This window comes from Dermochelys coriacea, chromosome 3 (assembly GCF_009764565.3).
Source record: "Dermochelys coriacea isolate rDerCor1 chromosome 3, rDerCor1.pri.v4, whole genome shotgun sequence".
Lineage (NCBI taxonomy): Eukaryota > Metazoa > Chordata > Testudines > Dermochelyidae > Dermochelys > Dermochelys coriacea.
In genome coordinates this window covers 64,554,271-64,570,973 of record NC_050070.1, presented here as the reverse complement: position 1 = coordinate 64,570,973, position 16,703 = coordinate 64,554,271, and the positions used below count along the sequence as shown (strand labels likewise).

The window sequence follows — 16,703 nt, the reverse complement described above, 5'->3', positions numbered from 1 at the left end:
TATACCACAGGGAAAATTAATCACAATAACAATAAACTATGTATGTTATATTAGCTGCTTTTTAAAGTGATTCTCTAAATGTAAAATCTCAATTTTTGTGATTCTTACAAATCCATTAACATGTATATGTAAGAGAAATATTAACATTATCGTTGCTTTTGTGTTCATTCAGACAGCTGAACCTAAAAAAGGTTCTTGTTATTGGGGGATATTTGGAATACAAGATGGATCCTCAACATCTCAAAGAAAATGGGGGTCAAAAGACTTGCATTCTTGCCCTCGATGAAGCTGGACGAGTAAGTTGTCTTCCTAATGTATTAATTCTTTTGAAACAAGAAGTATATTGAAAGGGCTAGGTAAATTGAGAACAGAACCACTGGGGCTCCCCAGTGTATTTTAACTTCTCTGAGTAGAATTCTCTTTTTGGTATGGGAGAAGGATGGCATCTGAATTCTGAGTGGGTGTCATCTGGCTGAAAAATTCATCAAAGTTAACCCAAAGAACAGTTATCTAAGAACTGCTCTGCCATCTTTGCAAGCTGTCTTTTCCACTCCTGCCATCCCTTCAATTTCATCACAGAACTGTCTGCTTGTTCCACATCACTTTCAGTCTGCTGACAGCAATGTGAGCGAGACATTGGAAAAAGAACCTGATGGCCTGGGTATGATATTGAGAGAATTAATAGTTACTTGAGTGTGGGCCACTGGTTTTTAGGTCCTTAATTTTTTTGTTCTGTGTTCATTGTTTGCCTCAAGTGCATGATGTTACACTTAATATTGGTCAGATGTTGGTCTAAATTGCCATGTTAAGAGCGACCAATATCATTATCTGAAAATGTCCATCCCTCTTGTACACAGCTGCCAGTATTCCTCTAAGATACGGTCAATACTCTCACATGAACCACTGCAACAGTGTACAACAGGCTAGAACCTCTGTTTGTGTCTCTTCTGTTTCCGAGTGTGACTCCAGGCCACCCTCAAACCATTATCTTAGAGATACAATGTACAGTATGTCTGACCACACTTAAAAGTTTATATGCTTTTCCCAATGAATGGCTTAGTATATATGTTTAATTGCAGACAATTGTACGTTCTGGTTAGTGTGACAAAGCAGAAGAATTTACTAAAGCTTTCCATATTACAGCATCTCTTCCTAGAAACCCTGAAAACTCAAAGCATTCTGGAATTAGTTCACTGCAAATTCTAAACTTGCGGCACCATCTAGTGGTGTTTGTAAAATTTTTGTTTAATGAAAATGCTGCAGTGGAAGAGAAATCTAAAATTGTGCCAGCACATAAAGAATAAAGAGGACAGAACTGAACTGGTGTTCCTTTCTGCATTTTTCTGTCTTCACTTTTGCAACATGACTGAGCTCTTTTTATAGGATAAAGCAGATTTTTGATAGGTGCATCTAGTCTTTCAAATTAGATGGTAATATTTTGTCAAGAGGTTTATATGTGTGCACATGTATGCTCAAAAAAAGAAAAGGAGTACTTGTGTATATTTTGACAGATTTCCACTCTATATGGCTAAATTCAGTGCCTTGCATAATGACAGGTTTCAGAGTAGCAGCGAATACAGACTAACACGGCTGCTACTCTGAAATGTATGCTGTAAGCCATGTGACTCGTAAAGTTACTGTGCCTGTGGGATCACCAGTGTGGCTGCAATATTTTCTAATTCATAGAGACGCTGGGCCGATACAAATCAGCATAGCTCCGTTTACTTCAGTGGTGTTTATGCCAATTTTACGCAAGTAAAATGGAAACTGGTAGTTTTAGAGTATCAACGGTGTCTTAGGCACAAACATCGCAAATGAATGCTTGGAAGGGAGGGGACTCCCTCGTGCTTTTCAGCACTGAATCAACAGTTGGTGGTCTAGCCTTATCTCCCCTCTCCTCATGTAGTACTGAAGGAAAAAGAAACTTGCTGCGCAGCTTCTTCCCTCTGTGATGTTACCCTGGGTACAATCTGGACCGATGAACAGCTGTATCCCCTCAGTTCTCCAAGGCTGGGGTGCATTTTACACTGCTTTGCTGTGAGAGCAACCACTTCTGGTCTGCTTGCACACAGCCTCCAGCGTGTAAATTACTACCAGTTATAGTATATTAGTACTATTACCAGTCACTCTTGAATTACACTGTAGAGGAACATCAGCAAATTCCAAGGCCCAGACTTTCCCCAGAAATGTTCATCTTGTACTGCCCAGCTCTGCTGGACAATACAAGCTCATATAAAGTCTATCACTTTATGAATAGAAAATGATATGCACAAATCTTATCTCAAATGGAGTTCCCAAACACTTCAATCCAATCATACTGGTTCAGATAAAACAATAAAACAAATTTAACAACTTCAGAAAGATATATTTTTAAGTGATTACTAGTAATGAGGCATAAAAGTCATTATTGGTTACAAGAAAATAAAAGTAAAATGCAACTAATGCCTAACTTAACAAGTTAAGTGAATTCAGAACATAGGTCTCTTTCAACACATGTTTCAGCAGGCTTACTGATTGAATTTCTTGCAGGATCCCTCCCCCAATCTAATGTCACTTCATTTTTCTTCAGGTGTTGTCGATGCCATAAGTAGCGAGAAAAGGAAAGAGAATTTAACGCATCTAATCTCCCTTCTTATAGTTCTTTCTCTTCTTTTGAGAAACATTTCCACCTGAGGATCAGGTGACAGAAAGTCTTTGTAGACGGGAACCCCAAGCTGCTTTTTTGTCAAGATGTAGATTTTTTTTTTCCACTCACACACCCTCTTTTCTGCCAAATAATGGCCCCTTAACCATGAGGTGGTTCATTTGATTTTGTTGACACCTGGCTGAGGTTTTGGTGAGTCTTTTGTCTCTGGGATTTGTGACTGCTCCCCAGACTTGTAATATGTCTTAGTAATAATGTACAGAGGAATCTTATAACTTTACATACAATGGGACCACACATTTTACCAGGACAATAATGATCAGCGGATTGAGTTTTTGAATGATACCTCACAAGCCATACTTTTGTACAGAATTTATCATAGTCTTGTAAAAGAGGTGAACATAAGGGTACAGACTGTCACACCCACCCCTTTCCCCCACCTGCAGTTCTGTAAATCTGTCCTGCCTTAAATATGTTCCATGGGTAATCTTTGATCATAACCAAATCTGTGATTCTGCTTTGTAATCTTGGCCTGTATAAAACAAAGCGTTTGTGGGGCCACTGAATGATCAAAGTGCTGAAGGGGGACTCAAGGAAGAGAAGGTTGTGGAGAAGTTAAACGAATTCTTTGCATTAATCTTCACTGCACTGAATGTGAGGGAAATTCCCACACCCGAGTCATTTTTTTTTGAATTGACAGATCTGAGGAACTGTGTCAGATTGAGGTGTCAATAGAGGAGGTTTTGGAACAAATTGATAAATTTATCAGTAATAAGTAATAAGGACCAGATGGAATTCACCAAGAGTTCTGAAGGAACTCAAATATGAAACAGCAGAACTATTAACTGCAATATGAAACCTGTCACTTAAATCGGCCTCTGTACCAGATGAATGGATGTGAATACTGACTTTTATAAAAGGCTCCAGAGGTGGTCCTGGCAATTATAGATCAGTACCCTAACTTCAGTACCAGGCAAATTGGTTACAACTATAGTAAAGAACAGAATTATCAGACATCTAGATGAACTCAATGTGGTTAGGAAGAGTCAACATGGCTTTTGTAAACAGAAATCATGCCTCACCAGTCTATCAGAATTATTTGAGGCACATGGATAAGAGTGATCCAGTTGATATAGTGTACTTGAACTTTCCGAAAGCTTTTGGCAAGGTCCCATGCCACAGGCTCTTAAGCAAAATAAGCAGTCATAGAAGAAGAAGGAAGGGCCTCTCATGGATCAGTAACTGGTTAAAAGGGTCATTTTTCACAAAGGAGAGAGAGAAATAGTGGGGTTCCCCAAGGGTCGGTACTGATACCTGTGCTGTTCAGCATATTCATAAATGATCTCGAAAAGGGGGTGAACAGTGAAGTGGCAAAATTTGCAGATGATACAAAATTGCTCAAAATAGATCAGTCCAAATTGGCTGACTGTGAACAGTTACAAAGGGATCTCACAAACGTGGGTCACTGGGCAACAAAATAGCAGATGAATTTCATGTTGATAAATGCAAATAATGTACATTGGAAAACACAATCCCAACTTTACATAAAATACGTTGGGTAGCTGTTCCCACTGAAGAAAGAGATCTTGGAGTCACTGTGGATAGTTCTCTGAAAACATCCACTCAAAGTGCACTGGCAGTCAAGAAAGCTAACAGAATGTTAGGAACAATTAGGAAGGGGATAGATAAGACAGAAAATAGCAAAATGCCACTGGATAAATCCATGGGACACCCACACCTTTAATGCAGCTTGCTGTTCTACTTGCCCTATCTCAAAAAAAAAAATATTGGGGGTGGGGGGAAGGGCAACAAAAATGATTCAGGGTATGGAACAGCTTCCAGATGAGAGATTAAAAAGACTGGGACTAGTCAGTTTTGAAAAGAGACGACCAAGGGGGGATACGATAGAGATCTATAAAATCATGAGTGATGTGGACAAGGTGGCAAGGAAGTGTTGTTTATCTCTTCACATAACACAGGAACCAGAGGTCACCTAGTGAAATTAATAGGCGGAAAGTTTAACAAAAATGTAAGGAAGTACTTCTTCACACAACGCACAGTCAACATGTAGAACTCGTTGCTAGGGGATATTGTGAAGGCGAAAACTATAATGGAGTTCAAGAAAGAATTAGATAAGTTCATGGAGGATAGGTCCATCAGTGCTATTAGCCAAGATAGTCAGGGACGTTATCCCATGCTCTGGGTGTCTGTAAGCCTCTGACTGCCAGAAGCAGGAATTAGATGATGGGATGGATCGCTCAATAATTGCCCTCTTCTGTTCATTCCCTCTGGAGCATCTGGCACTGGCTACTGTCAGAAGACAGAATATTGGCCTGGAAGGCCATTGACTGTACTGAGTCGTACCATTCTTATGTTTTTATTTTCTTAAAGTTTCAAAAAGCATTGAGGTTTTTTTGGTGGTGGTAGTCTGATAGTTAAAGACAGGCATATTGTGATCTTGAAATGTGTTAACTATCTTTGTTCTTGTGTTTAAAAAAAAAAAAAAGATATATTTTGAACATTGCCTGGTGTTAGAAGCAAAGGAACTAGAAGACAAATGTACCTAAATAACTAAGAGGTGGAATCTACTTGTCATTTGGTAGGAATTGCCCTCATTAAAGATTGGTATACTTCTGGTTCTCCTTGAACAAGATATTTCATTTTGGTTCTATTGAAGTGCAAGAAGAAAGAGGGAAAGTACAACTGGAATCCTAATTGCTTCATAATCTAGCTACTTCATAGTAATTGCTTCAGTTTTCTGCTGCTTTATTCTAAAAATGCAGATAGCAACAGTAGACTCCTACATTTTTAGAATGGTACTTGCAACTAAAAATTGTAGGTACGAACATCAAAACAAGGTAAGTTATCTAGTAGAAAGTGTTTAAGGCTTTTTTTTTTTTTTTTTTTTTTTTAATGGGCAGGTAACTTTTGATATCGGAGCATCTTCCTTTACTGCTCACAGTGAAATAAATCATTCATTCCAAATAAACTTGCATTGTTAACAATTCATAATCTTCCTTCTGTTCCTAAATAATATTGAGATGAGATGTGCTTCCGGTTTAATAATGCTGTAGTGCACATCACTGTGACTTGCTTTTTCCTTTAGGTTTTTAAATTCTCTTTAACGCCCCCGTCCCACCATTAATATTTTAGGTGTTTTGCTGGAAGTCATCCAACAGTCCTATGAAGCAGTGTCGATGGGTCTATGGCCGCCAAGTCTTCATGTCTGATGTTGCTTTAAATAGGAATGAAATAATGTTTGTCACACAGGATGGTGACGCCTTTACAGGAAAGTGGGTAGAAGGAAGGAAAAAAACTTCTGAAAAGAAAGGTTAGTTCATGCTTTCAAGGTATTTTTGAAAGTACATGACTACGTTTTACAACCTATTTCTAATTCAATAAATATCTTTACATTTCCCTCTCTCTCCTCTCGCACCTAACATTTGTAACTTTTTTTTTTTTCAGGTTTTGTATTGGGAGAGGGAATTTTCCCTTATACAGTCTGCCTGATTTATTGGTAGTATCTGATGGGCTATCTCTACTTCATCCATGACTGACAGATAGATAAAAGAAATAGGAGAGAGTTGGCACTGTTCAGCTAGTTTAGTTTTTTGCTAGTGTTTTTTGTTTGCCCCGCCATGTTCAGTTTAACTTGTCTCTCTCAGTTTTCAGTGAGCTTCTGGTGCACAAGCTGTATCCTGAATAACTCATGTTGAAAAGGGTCATAGGTGTCCAACGTTTATGTGAATGTTAGTGATCCTGAAATGTACTGGATGTACAGCATTGGGTCCTCCTGTCAGTAAGGAATTGATGCAAGTGAAAAGAGTATGTGCTTCTACACATTGCTCTGCTAGGGTAACTTAATCTTGTTTCATAGAGACTGCTTATATAGATCATCAGGTAGTTCAGTTTCCAAAAGAATTCAGTCCTTGTATTCTTAGCTGAATCTGCTGACTAAGGGTCCCAGCAGAAGGAAGTTGTTTTTTGTAATTGGAAACACCTGTTCCATAGGAATTGATCGAAAAAATCAGCTCTGTTTATATGGACCAACTGAAAGTCCACAGATGGTAACTACTTTGTTACCACCAAGTTGGATGGGTTTGGATTTTTATGCTACAGATGAATGGCCATATCACATTTCCAGGACCTTAATTTCCAATTTATTATTTCGGTTTTAAGCCTCCAATCTTACTTTCCTTCATTGCAAGGTCTTCCCTTCCCTCCTCAAAATGCTGATTTAACCCATCAGGTTTCCTTTTTTGCTTTTCTACTTTCCAAGAAGGACACGTGTCATGGTAATTCTTCCTCCTCATCTCTGTTCTTCTAGCTTTGTAAAGCATCAGAACAAGGGAATCTATTTAATTTGGACCTTCCACATAGCAGCGTATGGTGCACTGGTCTTACTTACTGCTGGTCTGATCTTACAGTTCCATAATGCGCTAAATTATCTTTATTCTTGAAAGACGTTGAACCAAAGGCCTTTGTAGTTTGGGTTCACTTTCCTTGGCCTTGTGCTGGACTGGTGACCTTATAAAGGTAGAAAGATTTTGGATAAGCAGAAAGGTTTTCATTTTGTTTATTGCATATTAATAGTGTTCTTGCATTCTACCTAAGACTACAGTTTAAGAAGCACATAATTTTAATATCTTTTTAAGCAGAAATGGAATGAAATATTTTAGTAATATTTCCCAATGTTCATTATTCAGAATTCACCTGCCACAAATTTATAATTAATAAAATAAAATAATTTCTTTTAAGTTTTCCAAACTAAAGATATACCATGAAAATACTAAAGGGACATTTTGTGTACTATAACTTACTAGTGTTGTAACTGAAATACAATAAAAAAAGCAGAGTATGCTTCATTTAATCCATAGCCATGCCATCTTGGGTGTGATATCTCCACATCTCACAAAATGGGGAGGGTTGGGTTAGATGAGTACTCATTCGGTGGGAGATCTCCCAAGTCCAGGGATCAGAATCTAGGTAGGCTTATCTCTTTAGGCTTGCTCATTCCTGATTACAGTCAATGCTATTTGGACCAAAGTCTTCAGTCTGATCTCTGTTGTAACTCTGTTGACCTCAACTCAGTGGACTCACACCAGTAATTAATTTTGTCCTTTGTTTTATCAGTTAAATCTTAATTAATTTGATCCTTCCATGTTTTTCAAACATCTCTTTTTTAACAGAGGTTGTATCAAGTCTTCAGAATTCCTCATATGATGTGTCTTGTCACTATGATACAAACAGTGTATATGAAAGAATTCGACTTGAGAAGCTTGCTTTTGTCCACAGAGCTGTTAGTGTTACCACAGATCCTAATGGATGTAACTTTGCTGTTTTACAGTCAGATCCTAAAACAAGGTATATTTCAGATATCTATGGCTGTAACTTCAATTACTGAAAGTACTGAGGGGGATGTGGGTGTAAAGCATTTTTCTGTTCCATTAACAATCTTGTTGTGTCTTCAGTTTCAATCAAAATTTCTGCTTTACAGAGGACCGTCTTTGGCTACTGCAGAGATCATAGTAAATATGGTCATTTTGGCTTAGCACTTATTTGTAGACAACTATGTAGAGGTTGTTTAGGCAAAAAGCCATTAATTAGGGAATGTCTACACTAGAAACTTTGCAGTGTAGACACATACTACAGTGATGGAAAGGTTCTTTTGTTGCTATAGTGAATCCACCGCTCTTGAGATGGCAGTAACGAGGTTGACAAAATTAATTCTTTCATTGGGCTAGCCCAGTGTACACGGTACTTAGATCAGTTTAACTATGTTTTAGCGGTGTTTTTTTTTTTTTTTCCACACCCCTGAGCGATATAGATAGACCTAGCTAAGTTTTGGGTGTAGACCAGTCCTTAGTTTATCCAAAGGCAAAATGTTCAAGCCAGACACTTATTATCAAGTCCCCTTTAAAACCTACCCTCTAATGTACTTTAACTCTCCATTCCATAAAGTGTCATAGAAATCCTTCTTAACTTGCAGGTTCCTTGTTTCTCAGAGATACCCTGTAATATAAGAAACTGAAAGGCAGAAGTAGATCTGTTTTTAAATTAAACAAAAACTTAAATCTTTGAAATAAAGTTGGAGTAAATGAAACATTGAAAGATGCACTGGTCCTTGCACTCTCATTTTAGATTTTAGAATATCTACAATATTGTTTAACGTGAATTTTTGTTTTGGACTTCAGTTTGCAGCATGTTAAAGATTCTTACATTTCTGAATTACTTTAAGCACTTCCTTGCAGGAAAAATGACATGGGTAGCATGCAAAGTATTAATACTGCTGATAACTTCATACAAAAATGTCTAGCTTAATATTTATAAAGAGAAAAATGTGATCTTCATTTAGTCCTTTTGAAAAATGTCACGGGATTATTTTAATATATATTTATATATTTTAGTATTGTGTAATATCTAGCTTTTATATTGCACTTTTCATCAGTTTAGGAATTTTCTTTATATTAAAGAATACAGTATGAAACTTTGAATAGTAATGTAGAATTAGCAAAAAATTGAGAAAAAAGAAAAGGAGTACTTGTGGCACCTTAGAGACTAACAAATTTATTAGAGCATAAGCTTTCGTGAGCTACAGCTCACTTCATCGGATGCATGAGCTGTAGCTCACGAAAGCTTATGCTCTAATAAATTTGTTAGTCTCTAAGGTGCCACAAGTACTCCTTTTCTTTTTGCGAATACAGACTAACACGGCTGCTACTCTGAAACCAAAAAATTGAGGTTCTTCATTTTAAAAAAACCCCTCACGATAGAATTTAAAATTCAACCAAATAAAAAATAACTATTTGTCTTTATAGCCTATATGAAATTCCAAGTGTGTCATCATCAAGTTTTGTTGAGGATTTTGGCAAATTGTTAGGGGAAACAGATGAAATGGACAACATCCATGATGTGACTTTTCAGATCGGCACTAGGATGATCCCTGCGCACAAGTACATCTTGGCCATGCGTTCTGACTTCTTCAGGAAGCTGTTCATTTCAGATGACAATCGATTAGACTCTCCAGATGTCTATCGTAAAGATGAAGATGCTGTAGGATGTGATCTCTTTATGATAGAGAAGGTTCATCAAGATTTGTTTACATACCTTCTGCAGTTCATATACATGGACACTTGCGATCTTTTGAGTCATGGTTACAAACCAAGAATGTTGTATAAGGAAAAAACAGAAGAATATCAAGATACCTTAATTTCTAACCTTAATAAAATGAGTTTCAGTGGAGATGTTAATGGAAAGCCTGCATTTGAAGTTTACAGAAGTAATCAAGTGCATGTAGTAAATCAAAGAGAGAAGAACAAACCCAAGTCTTCTAAAAAAGGCAAAGTTGTTGGTGAAGAAGTCAACCCCATAAAAATGTTGCAAGGTGCTGCAAAGAAATTTGGTCTCAGCAATTTAAGCATAAGGTGTGTTACAATTTTTTTTCTTTGGCAGCATCCACTTTCATTGGTGCTTGCTTTTTGTCCCTTTCTGATCATATATAAGCTTGTCTAGAAAATGGAAAGGTTTTAACTACCAATGTAGTTTGGGTGGACGTGACTCCGTTTGTTTCTATTTGCCACTTCCCCACATTTCACAGACCCACAGCACCTCTTAAGAAGAGCTTATGAGTTCAGCATATTCTGACACTTCTCTAGGAGAAAGTGTGAGCAGTCCTTAAGTAATGCAACTGAGGGCTCTATGAAAAAAGAGAATTATGAGATTGCTCTTCAGCTAAAGCAATGTGTTACCAACTGAACCAGTAGGCCTTCTCTGGTGCAGGAAGTGCTGTGTATCAGCACTAGTCTCATTTTAATCATATCCTGGGAATCTTGTACAAGATGCATACATTTTACTCTGTTTTGAGATGGGGGGACCTCCTGAGTTTGAGTTTAGATGCAAATAATGTAGCTTTCCAGATTACTCCTTGCCTCAGACTGAGCTGTATGTTTCATCCTTTGTGTGATGCATATACAGTCATGGCTCTTACCTGTGGTTGATGCTGATCTTTGCATGGGTGATGCTGCAGACTTTGCATTAAACAATATGAAGCAAAGAACTGGAACCCTGTTAACTGATGCCTTGTGTTTCTGATAATATTACAAGATGAAACCAGTGGAGATGAGATTAAACATCTCTGCTATTGTACAAATTTCTGCATGATACTATTTTTCTGTCTTGTGTCTCTCTGTACCATCATCAAAAGGATTGAGGACAGTAAACCCTTGAAACCAATTTCCCCCACTCTGTATTTTTAACATACTACTTTGTTGTTCAGCTTTCTCAGCCATTCTGTGGTGGTCATAAAAAGGAAGCAGTTACCACAGCTGGGTGCACATAAAAGAACAGCCAGACAGAGAGCCCAGTCATTTTAAAAGCAAAAATGTCCCTCAGCCTTCTAATAAAGCCACCATATGTGTTCACCCAATTTACAAATTAACCCTCATAGCATATCTCTAACACTATACATCTCTCGACAGTCAAGGTAATCCATACCGCCTCAAAGTATGGCCAGAAGCAGCAAACACCATGTGGATGGCTAAGCCTACCTATATAGCCCACCTGTCACTTGGACCAGGATAAATAAATAGGAGTTATAAAGTGGTAGAGAGAAGCCTAGCAATCTGTTTTCATATACCTTTCATATCTATGCTGAAGGATCAGTCCATTTCTTAATAGACTTCCAAGGTTTCTGTGAAGTGCATTTGTTGTCCTTTCATTTATGGTCACAATGTTATATTAAGTGGTACTAAATTTCAAACCTGTTTTTCTTTATCAATATAACTATCAGTAATATATAATAGTTGATGTTTGTAATATTTGTGCCTGCAGATTGGATGGAGTTAAACTAGAAAATGGAAAAATTAATGTTGTGAACAGGAAAAATGGAACCAAACCAAAGTTAAACCCCCAAAAATGGTAAGTTTTTAAATCTAGCAATGTCAAGTCTCTGTGTGTATCTGACCTTACTTTTTAGTACCTTTCACTTCATTTTGAATTAAGTAGGCACTAAGCAGATGCAGCCAAAATTTTGTAAACTGATTTTTTTTGTGAACTTTTATTACTTGTAAGGGGTGTATGTGTGTATTTCACAGTTTATGGTCGTTGGAGAGAGATTCTGTGCATTTACCACGCTTTTGTAATTTGAATTACTGGATTAGTACTCTGAACCAGATCTCAATGTGTTTGTCTGTTGTGCATTCACATTTTCCATGGCTTCATTTATATTATAGAATAGTAATATCAGAAAAAAACTTGTGACTTTTCCAGTCTGACATGCTCTCTCTGTCTGTTGCAGGGCTACATGTTGTTGTTCCTACTAAAGCCATGTAGATTTTGACTTCTGCAATTAGAAATTTACAGGGTTGCTTAATGAGAAGAGTCTCTGAAATATTTTCCCATGAGGGGAAATTACCTGAATTTTTACCCTACTGCTATTTATATCTGAATTACTTGGTTCTGTTTCAATGCTTACAGTAGTACTAAAGCTTAATTCTTTAACTTATGTTGGAATAGGCTATATTTAGGGCAAATTTAACGGCTGTGAAAAACATCTCACTGACCATGAAATAAGCCCTTCCCCATGAAATCCGATCTCCCCCATGCTGTTGAGAGTGCCCTAGCCCGGGGGCTCCTAACTGCAAGTCTCAACCAGGTTAGGGAGGGACAAGACTTGTTCTTCCCCTGCACAGCTGCTCTTTGGGAATGGGAGAAGGATAAGACCCACCTCTGAGTGCCTTCCCCACTGCAGGAAGCTCTGGGGCTGGGCAGCGGCGTTGGAGGTTCCTGCGGAGGGAGGAGGCTTGGTGAGATGGGTTTGATCTCCCCCATGCTGCTGGCAATGCCCCAACCAGGGGCTCCTAGCTGAGAATCCTGGCTGGGCTGGGGGGGCGAGGACTTGTTCTTCCCCTGCACGGCTGCTTTTGGGGAGGACATCAGACCCACCTCTGTGTATCTTCCCCTGCTGCAGGAAGCTCTGGGACTGGGCAGGAGCTCCAGAGATTCCTGCAGTCGGAGGAGGCTTCTAGCGGTGGAGATGGGTCCAATCTCCCCTTTGCTGTGGGTGCCCCAGCAAGGGGTTGTTAGTCCCAGCCAGCTGGGAGGGACAGGACTTTCTCTTTTCTTGCAGGCCTGCGGTTGGGTACCTCTCCCAGGTGCAAGTAGCTCTATCCCCCTCTCACCCTCCACTTGCTTCCTTTCCCTATCGTTTTGCAGCTGTGGAGGGAGGGGTAATTGTACAGAGAACTGCCCCCCCACCCTTCCAGATGCAATTGTTAACTTGTTTAAATAAAAATAAAAAGAAAGATGAAGAACTTGAGTTTTTTGATTGACACTTTACAGCAGTGAATCCCACTCAGGGCTTGACTCACTGATTGGTAGATATGAACATTGGGGCAGTTTTGTAGCATAGTAATCTCAATTGGCATCCTACCAGAAGACAAGTGAAATTACAAGTGTAAAATGAGTGTCCAAAGTAAATCAAATACCTCTAAAATCATTAATGCAGTGGATCATGTGACAGAATTTTGGCTTCCAAATTCTGCATGCTGATGGTGACAAACTACTTTGTACAGACAGCAATGTTTTGTTGGATCATATACGTCAGGCAACGGTTCAGTGCCACTTAGACTTGGAAACCCATCAAGGCAGCAAGAGGGCTGCGCATAGTTCATTGCTGGTAAACGAAAAATTAAAAAAACAATTTCATCTATTTTTTTTTTTAAACAAGATGACAGAGAGCTCTGAGACCTGTCATTTAGCTAGAATGAAACGTGTGGATGTGTTTGCAAATGCTAATATCCCACTGGAAAAACGTGATGGCCCAAAATGCCAGTTTCTTACCAACTGCGGATAAGTTACAACCTTCCAAAGGTTTTTGCTACACATTTTGAGGAGGTGAAGTATCAAATTAACACATGTGAGTCTTTTGCAGTTATTTCGGATGAGTCCACAGTTGAGCAAGACAATTATATACTGCATGTTCTGTTTGATTTTATTTCTGACAAGGCTAAAGATGTACAGACAGAAAAGCTAACAGTGCTTGCCAACTGTGTTTACTTCGATGCTGTTAACTACGGTAGAGTTTCTCAAGTGATAATAAAAACCATTTCAAAATACTGTGTGAACTTTGTCAAAGTATCCGCTTTCATAAGCGAAAATGCAACTTACATGATGAAATCTTTCAAATCTGTTCACAAAGTCTAATGCCAAATGTTGTCCATATTACATGTAATGCACATATAATTTGTCTTGTCAGGGAGCTGTGGAGATGTGAGTTAGGGAAAGTTGATAACTGGTCAGCTACATTAAAATATCTTTAAACACTGCCCTAGCCACAAACTGTGATACAAGGCAGCACATTGCACCAATGACTGAAATCAGGGGAAAAAAATGGAACTTCCCCCAGAGCCAATAATTACTTGTTGAAATTTCTGGTTTGAGGCTGTACAATACCATGCAGCTCACCTGATGTACTATTCGGAGCTCATCTCAGAAGAGCTCACACTGACACCGAAAATGCAGGTTTTAACAGAACTTTCAAACCTTCTAAACAATGCTCAGCTGAGTGAGGAAGTTCAGTTCATTGCCAAGAATGCCACAGGACTGATGGACTTAATCACTTGGTTGGAATCTTGACATGTCACAATCATCCAAGCATACCACAAAGTAAAGGATGTACTGTTCTGGGCTGAAGCACAATCAAATGAAAATCACTCTGACAATGCTGAGTTAAATGCCAGTGCTCAGAAGGTGTTTTCTTGCATGGCAAAAAAAGCTCAAAGAGCTATGGGAAAGAGTCAAGCAATGCAACAAAAACTGCTCAAAAGTTTCAACAACATTCAGCAGGGTTCCTAAAAGTTGTGTGTATTTTTGACCCTGCACAAATGCACCTGTTGATGGTGGATTTACCTCGCCTAATGCAGTTTCTGGCTTTGACAAGAATTGTGGGCTGGAGATTCCTGCTTACAAAAATATCGCAAAAGACGCGGACTGTAGTTTGCCTGTGCTACAGTTTTGAAACTTTGGTGGAAAGCAGAATCCCCCATCTGGCTCGGAACTGGCTGACAATTCCAACAAACTCCATGGATGTAGAGAGAGCTGTGTCTAAACACGAACAGGTGTTTTCAGTGTAGAGACAGAGAATTAGGAAAGACACAATTGCTGGATGCTCCATGTTGGTGTTCAATTAATGACATTAGGAACCAGAACTTTTTTTTCGCTTGCTTTTGTTAACTTAAGGCAGTGGCTCTCAAGTATGAGGCTACCAACGGAGATCACTACCCTACAAAACCATATCGGATGCCCATATCTACCAAGGAGGGAGTTTAGCTCTGAGTGTTTGCTGCTGTAAAGTGTCCATCTATAAATTCTGTCAAGTTCACATGACCTTTATTTTATTGAAACAAGCTAATAATTGCATCTGGAAGGGGGGCAACAGGGGTCACCCTGTACAGTGACTTCTCCACCTGCAGTTGCAGAGCAATGGGGGCAGAAAGTGAGTGTGTGGGAAGTGGCACGGGGGGGTGGGGTGTATGCACAGAGCTTTCTGCAGCCAGGAGAGGTACTCAAGAGCAGCCATGCAGAAGAAGAGGCAGTCCTGTCCCTCCTTCAGGCACCTAGCTGCTAGTCCTGGTCAGGCTGGGGAAGTTCCAGAGCTCCTGCCCAGCTCAACCTTCCTGCAGCAGGGAGAGATCCCTGGAGTTGGGTCTGGCCTCCCCTTGAGACAGCCCATGTAGGGGAAGAAGAAGTCCTCTTCCCTCCTCAGCCTGGTCAGGACTGGCAGCTAGGAGCCCCTTGCTGGGCCGCTCCTGGCATCACAGGGGAGATCAGACCCACCTTCTGCGACTGCAGGAAGCTTGGCTGCTCCTGCCTTCAGACCAGTCTTGAGAAGCAATAATTGGAAGATAGAATTGGTTTTGGAGGAAATCCTCTTCACTAGTTACCTTGCTTTTTGACTAGCTTGGCCTATGGTGGTGTGTTTTTAAATCCTTTTAAGACTGCTGAGAAGTCTTGTTTGGTATGTTTACCGTCGTAAAGGTAAAGGTAAATGTAAATGTATTGTGTTTCTAGTTAAATATTTGTATGTTCCTTCCCCTCTTTGAGAGGACAAGAAGCCTAATCCTGTCAAAGCTGGTTTCAAGCACAAAAGAGAAAATGAACTGTTTATAGAGTTTTTATATTTGCTAATAATTTCAGGATTATAACTGTTCTAAATGTCTTGTAGTTCGGATCTCTGTGATGTGACCATGAAATCTATAGATGGAAAGGAATTCCCTTGTCACAAATGTGTACTCTGTGCAAGACTTGGTATGTATGTAATATCTGTAGATTCTTTTGTTCACAATAACTTGCCTCTCATATTATGTCTCAAAATGAGCTGCTTTTTTTTTTTCCTTTCTTTACAGACTACTTTCATAGGATGTTAAGCAGTTCTTGGCTTGAGGTAAGCTTGCCAGTTAAAAATGTGTGCCGTGTTAGTTGTTTTTCATTAATGTAAGTGAATGAAGATTTTCTTCTCTCTCAAATGAGATTTTGCCATTAACTGGAATGTAAATTAAAATACAGTTTGTGTAAAAATTGTAAGAAAATGGGAAATTTTAGCAGAAACTCTAATTTTGAACCATTCAGAAACTGTATTAAATAAAAAAAAAATTAAGCATAAATGTTATGAGACATGGTAATTTTATGTAAAAGCAGACTTTGAGTTAGTAAGTATATTGCTATCTTAGAAATTTTTACTGCAACTAATCTGTAGTATTATAAAACCCCTTCAGTGAGTTTGAGTTGCTAATATCCTTGGAGGTGTATTAAACTTCCTTCCTGCAGTAGGTCTTAATAAATGACATGTAGATAATATTAGTCTTCAAGTAACGTCCCTATGAGTGCTCCACTTCAGGTGCGCTCACACCCCATGTGTCTTTAATCAGAGATTTTTGATAGTAGTGCCTGTTCGGGCTGCATTTCCTCATGCCCTGCTCTGAGGTTACATATGACTATGCGAGCAAACCACCCTCAGTTCCTTCTCACCTGGTTTGGCCTGAGACGTAGGGTTAATGTGCCT

At 39.0% G+C, this 16,703-nt stretch overlaps 1 protein-coding gene across 5 annotated transcripts in view; it reads left to right on the top strand.

Annotated features, from left to right (window-relative positions):
* IBTK (inhibitor of Bruton tyrosine kinase) overlaps positions 1-16,703 on the top strand; it is a 106,959-nt gene that overhangs the window by 33,042 nt on the left and 57,214 nt on the right. For all 5 annotated transcript variants that reach the window (XM_038394853.2, XM_043510560.1, XM_043510558.1 and 2 more), the window contains 7 exons: positions 173-296; positions 5,798-5,975; positions 7,834-8,008; positions 9,463-10,068; positions 11,474-11,560; positions 15,867-15,949; positions 16,048-16,085. In XM_038394853.2, the coding sequence (XP_038250781.1) occupies positions 173-296; positions 5,798-5,975; positions 7,834-8,008; positions 9,463-10,068; positions 11,474-11,560; positions 15,867-15,949; positions 16,048-16,085 (1,291 nt within the window). The remainder of the gene's footprint in view (positions 1-172; positions 297-5,797; positions 5,976-7,833; positions 8,009-9,462; positions 10,069-11,473; positions 11,561-15,866; positions 15,950-16,047; positions 16,086-16,703) is intronic.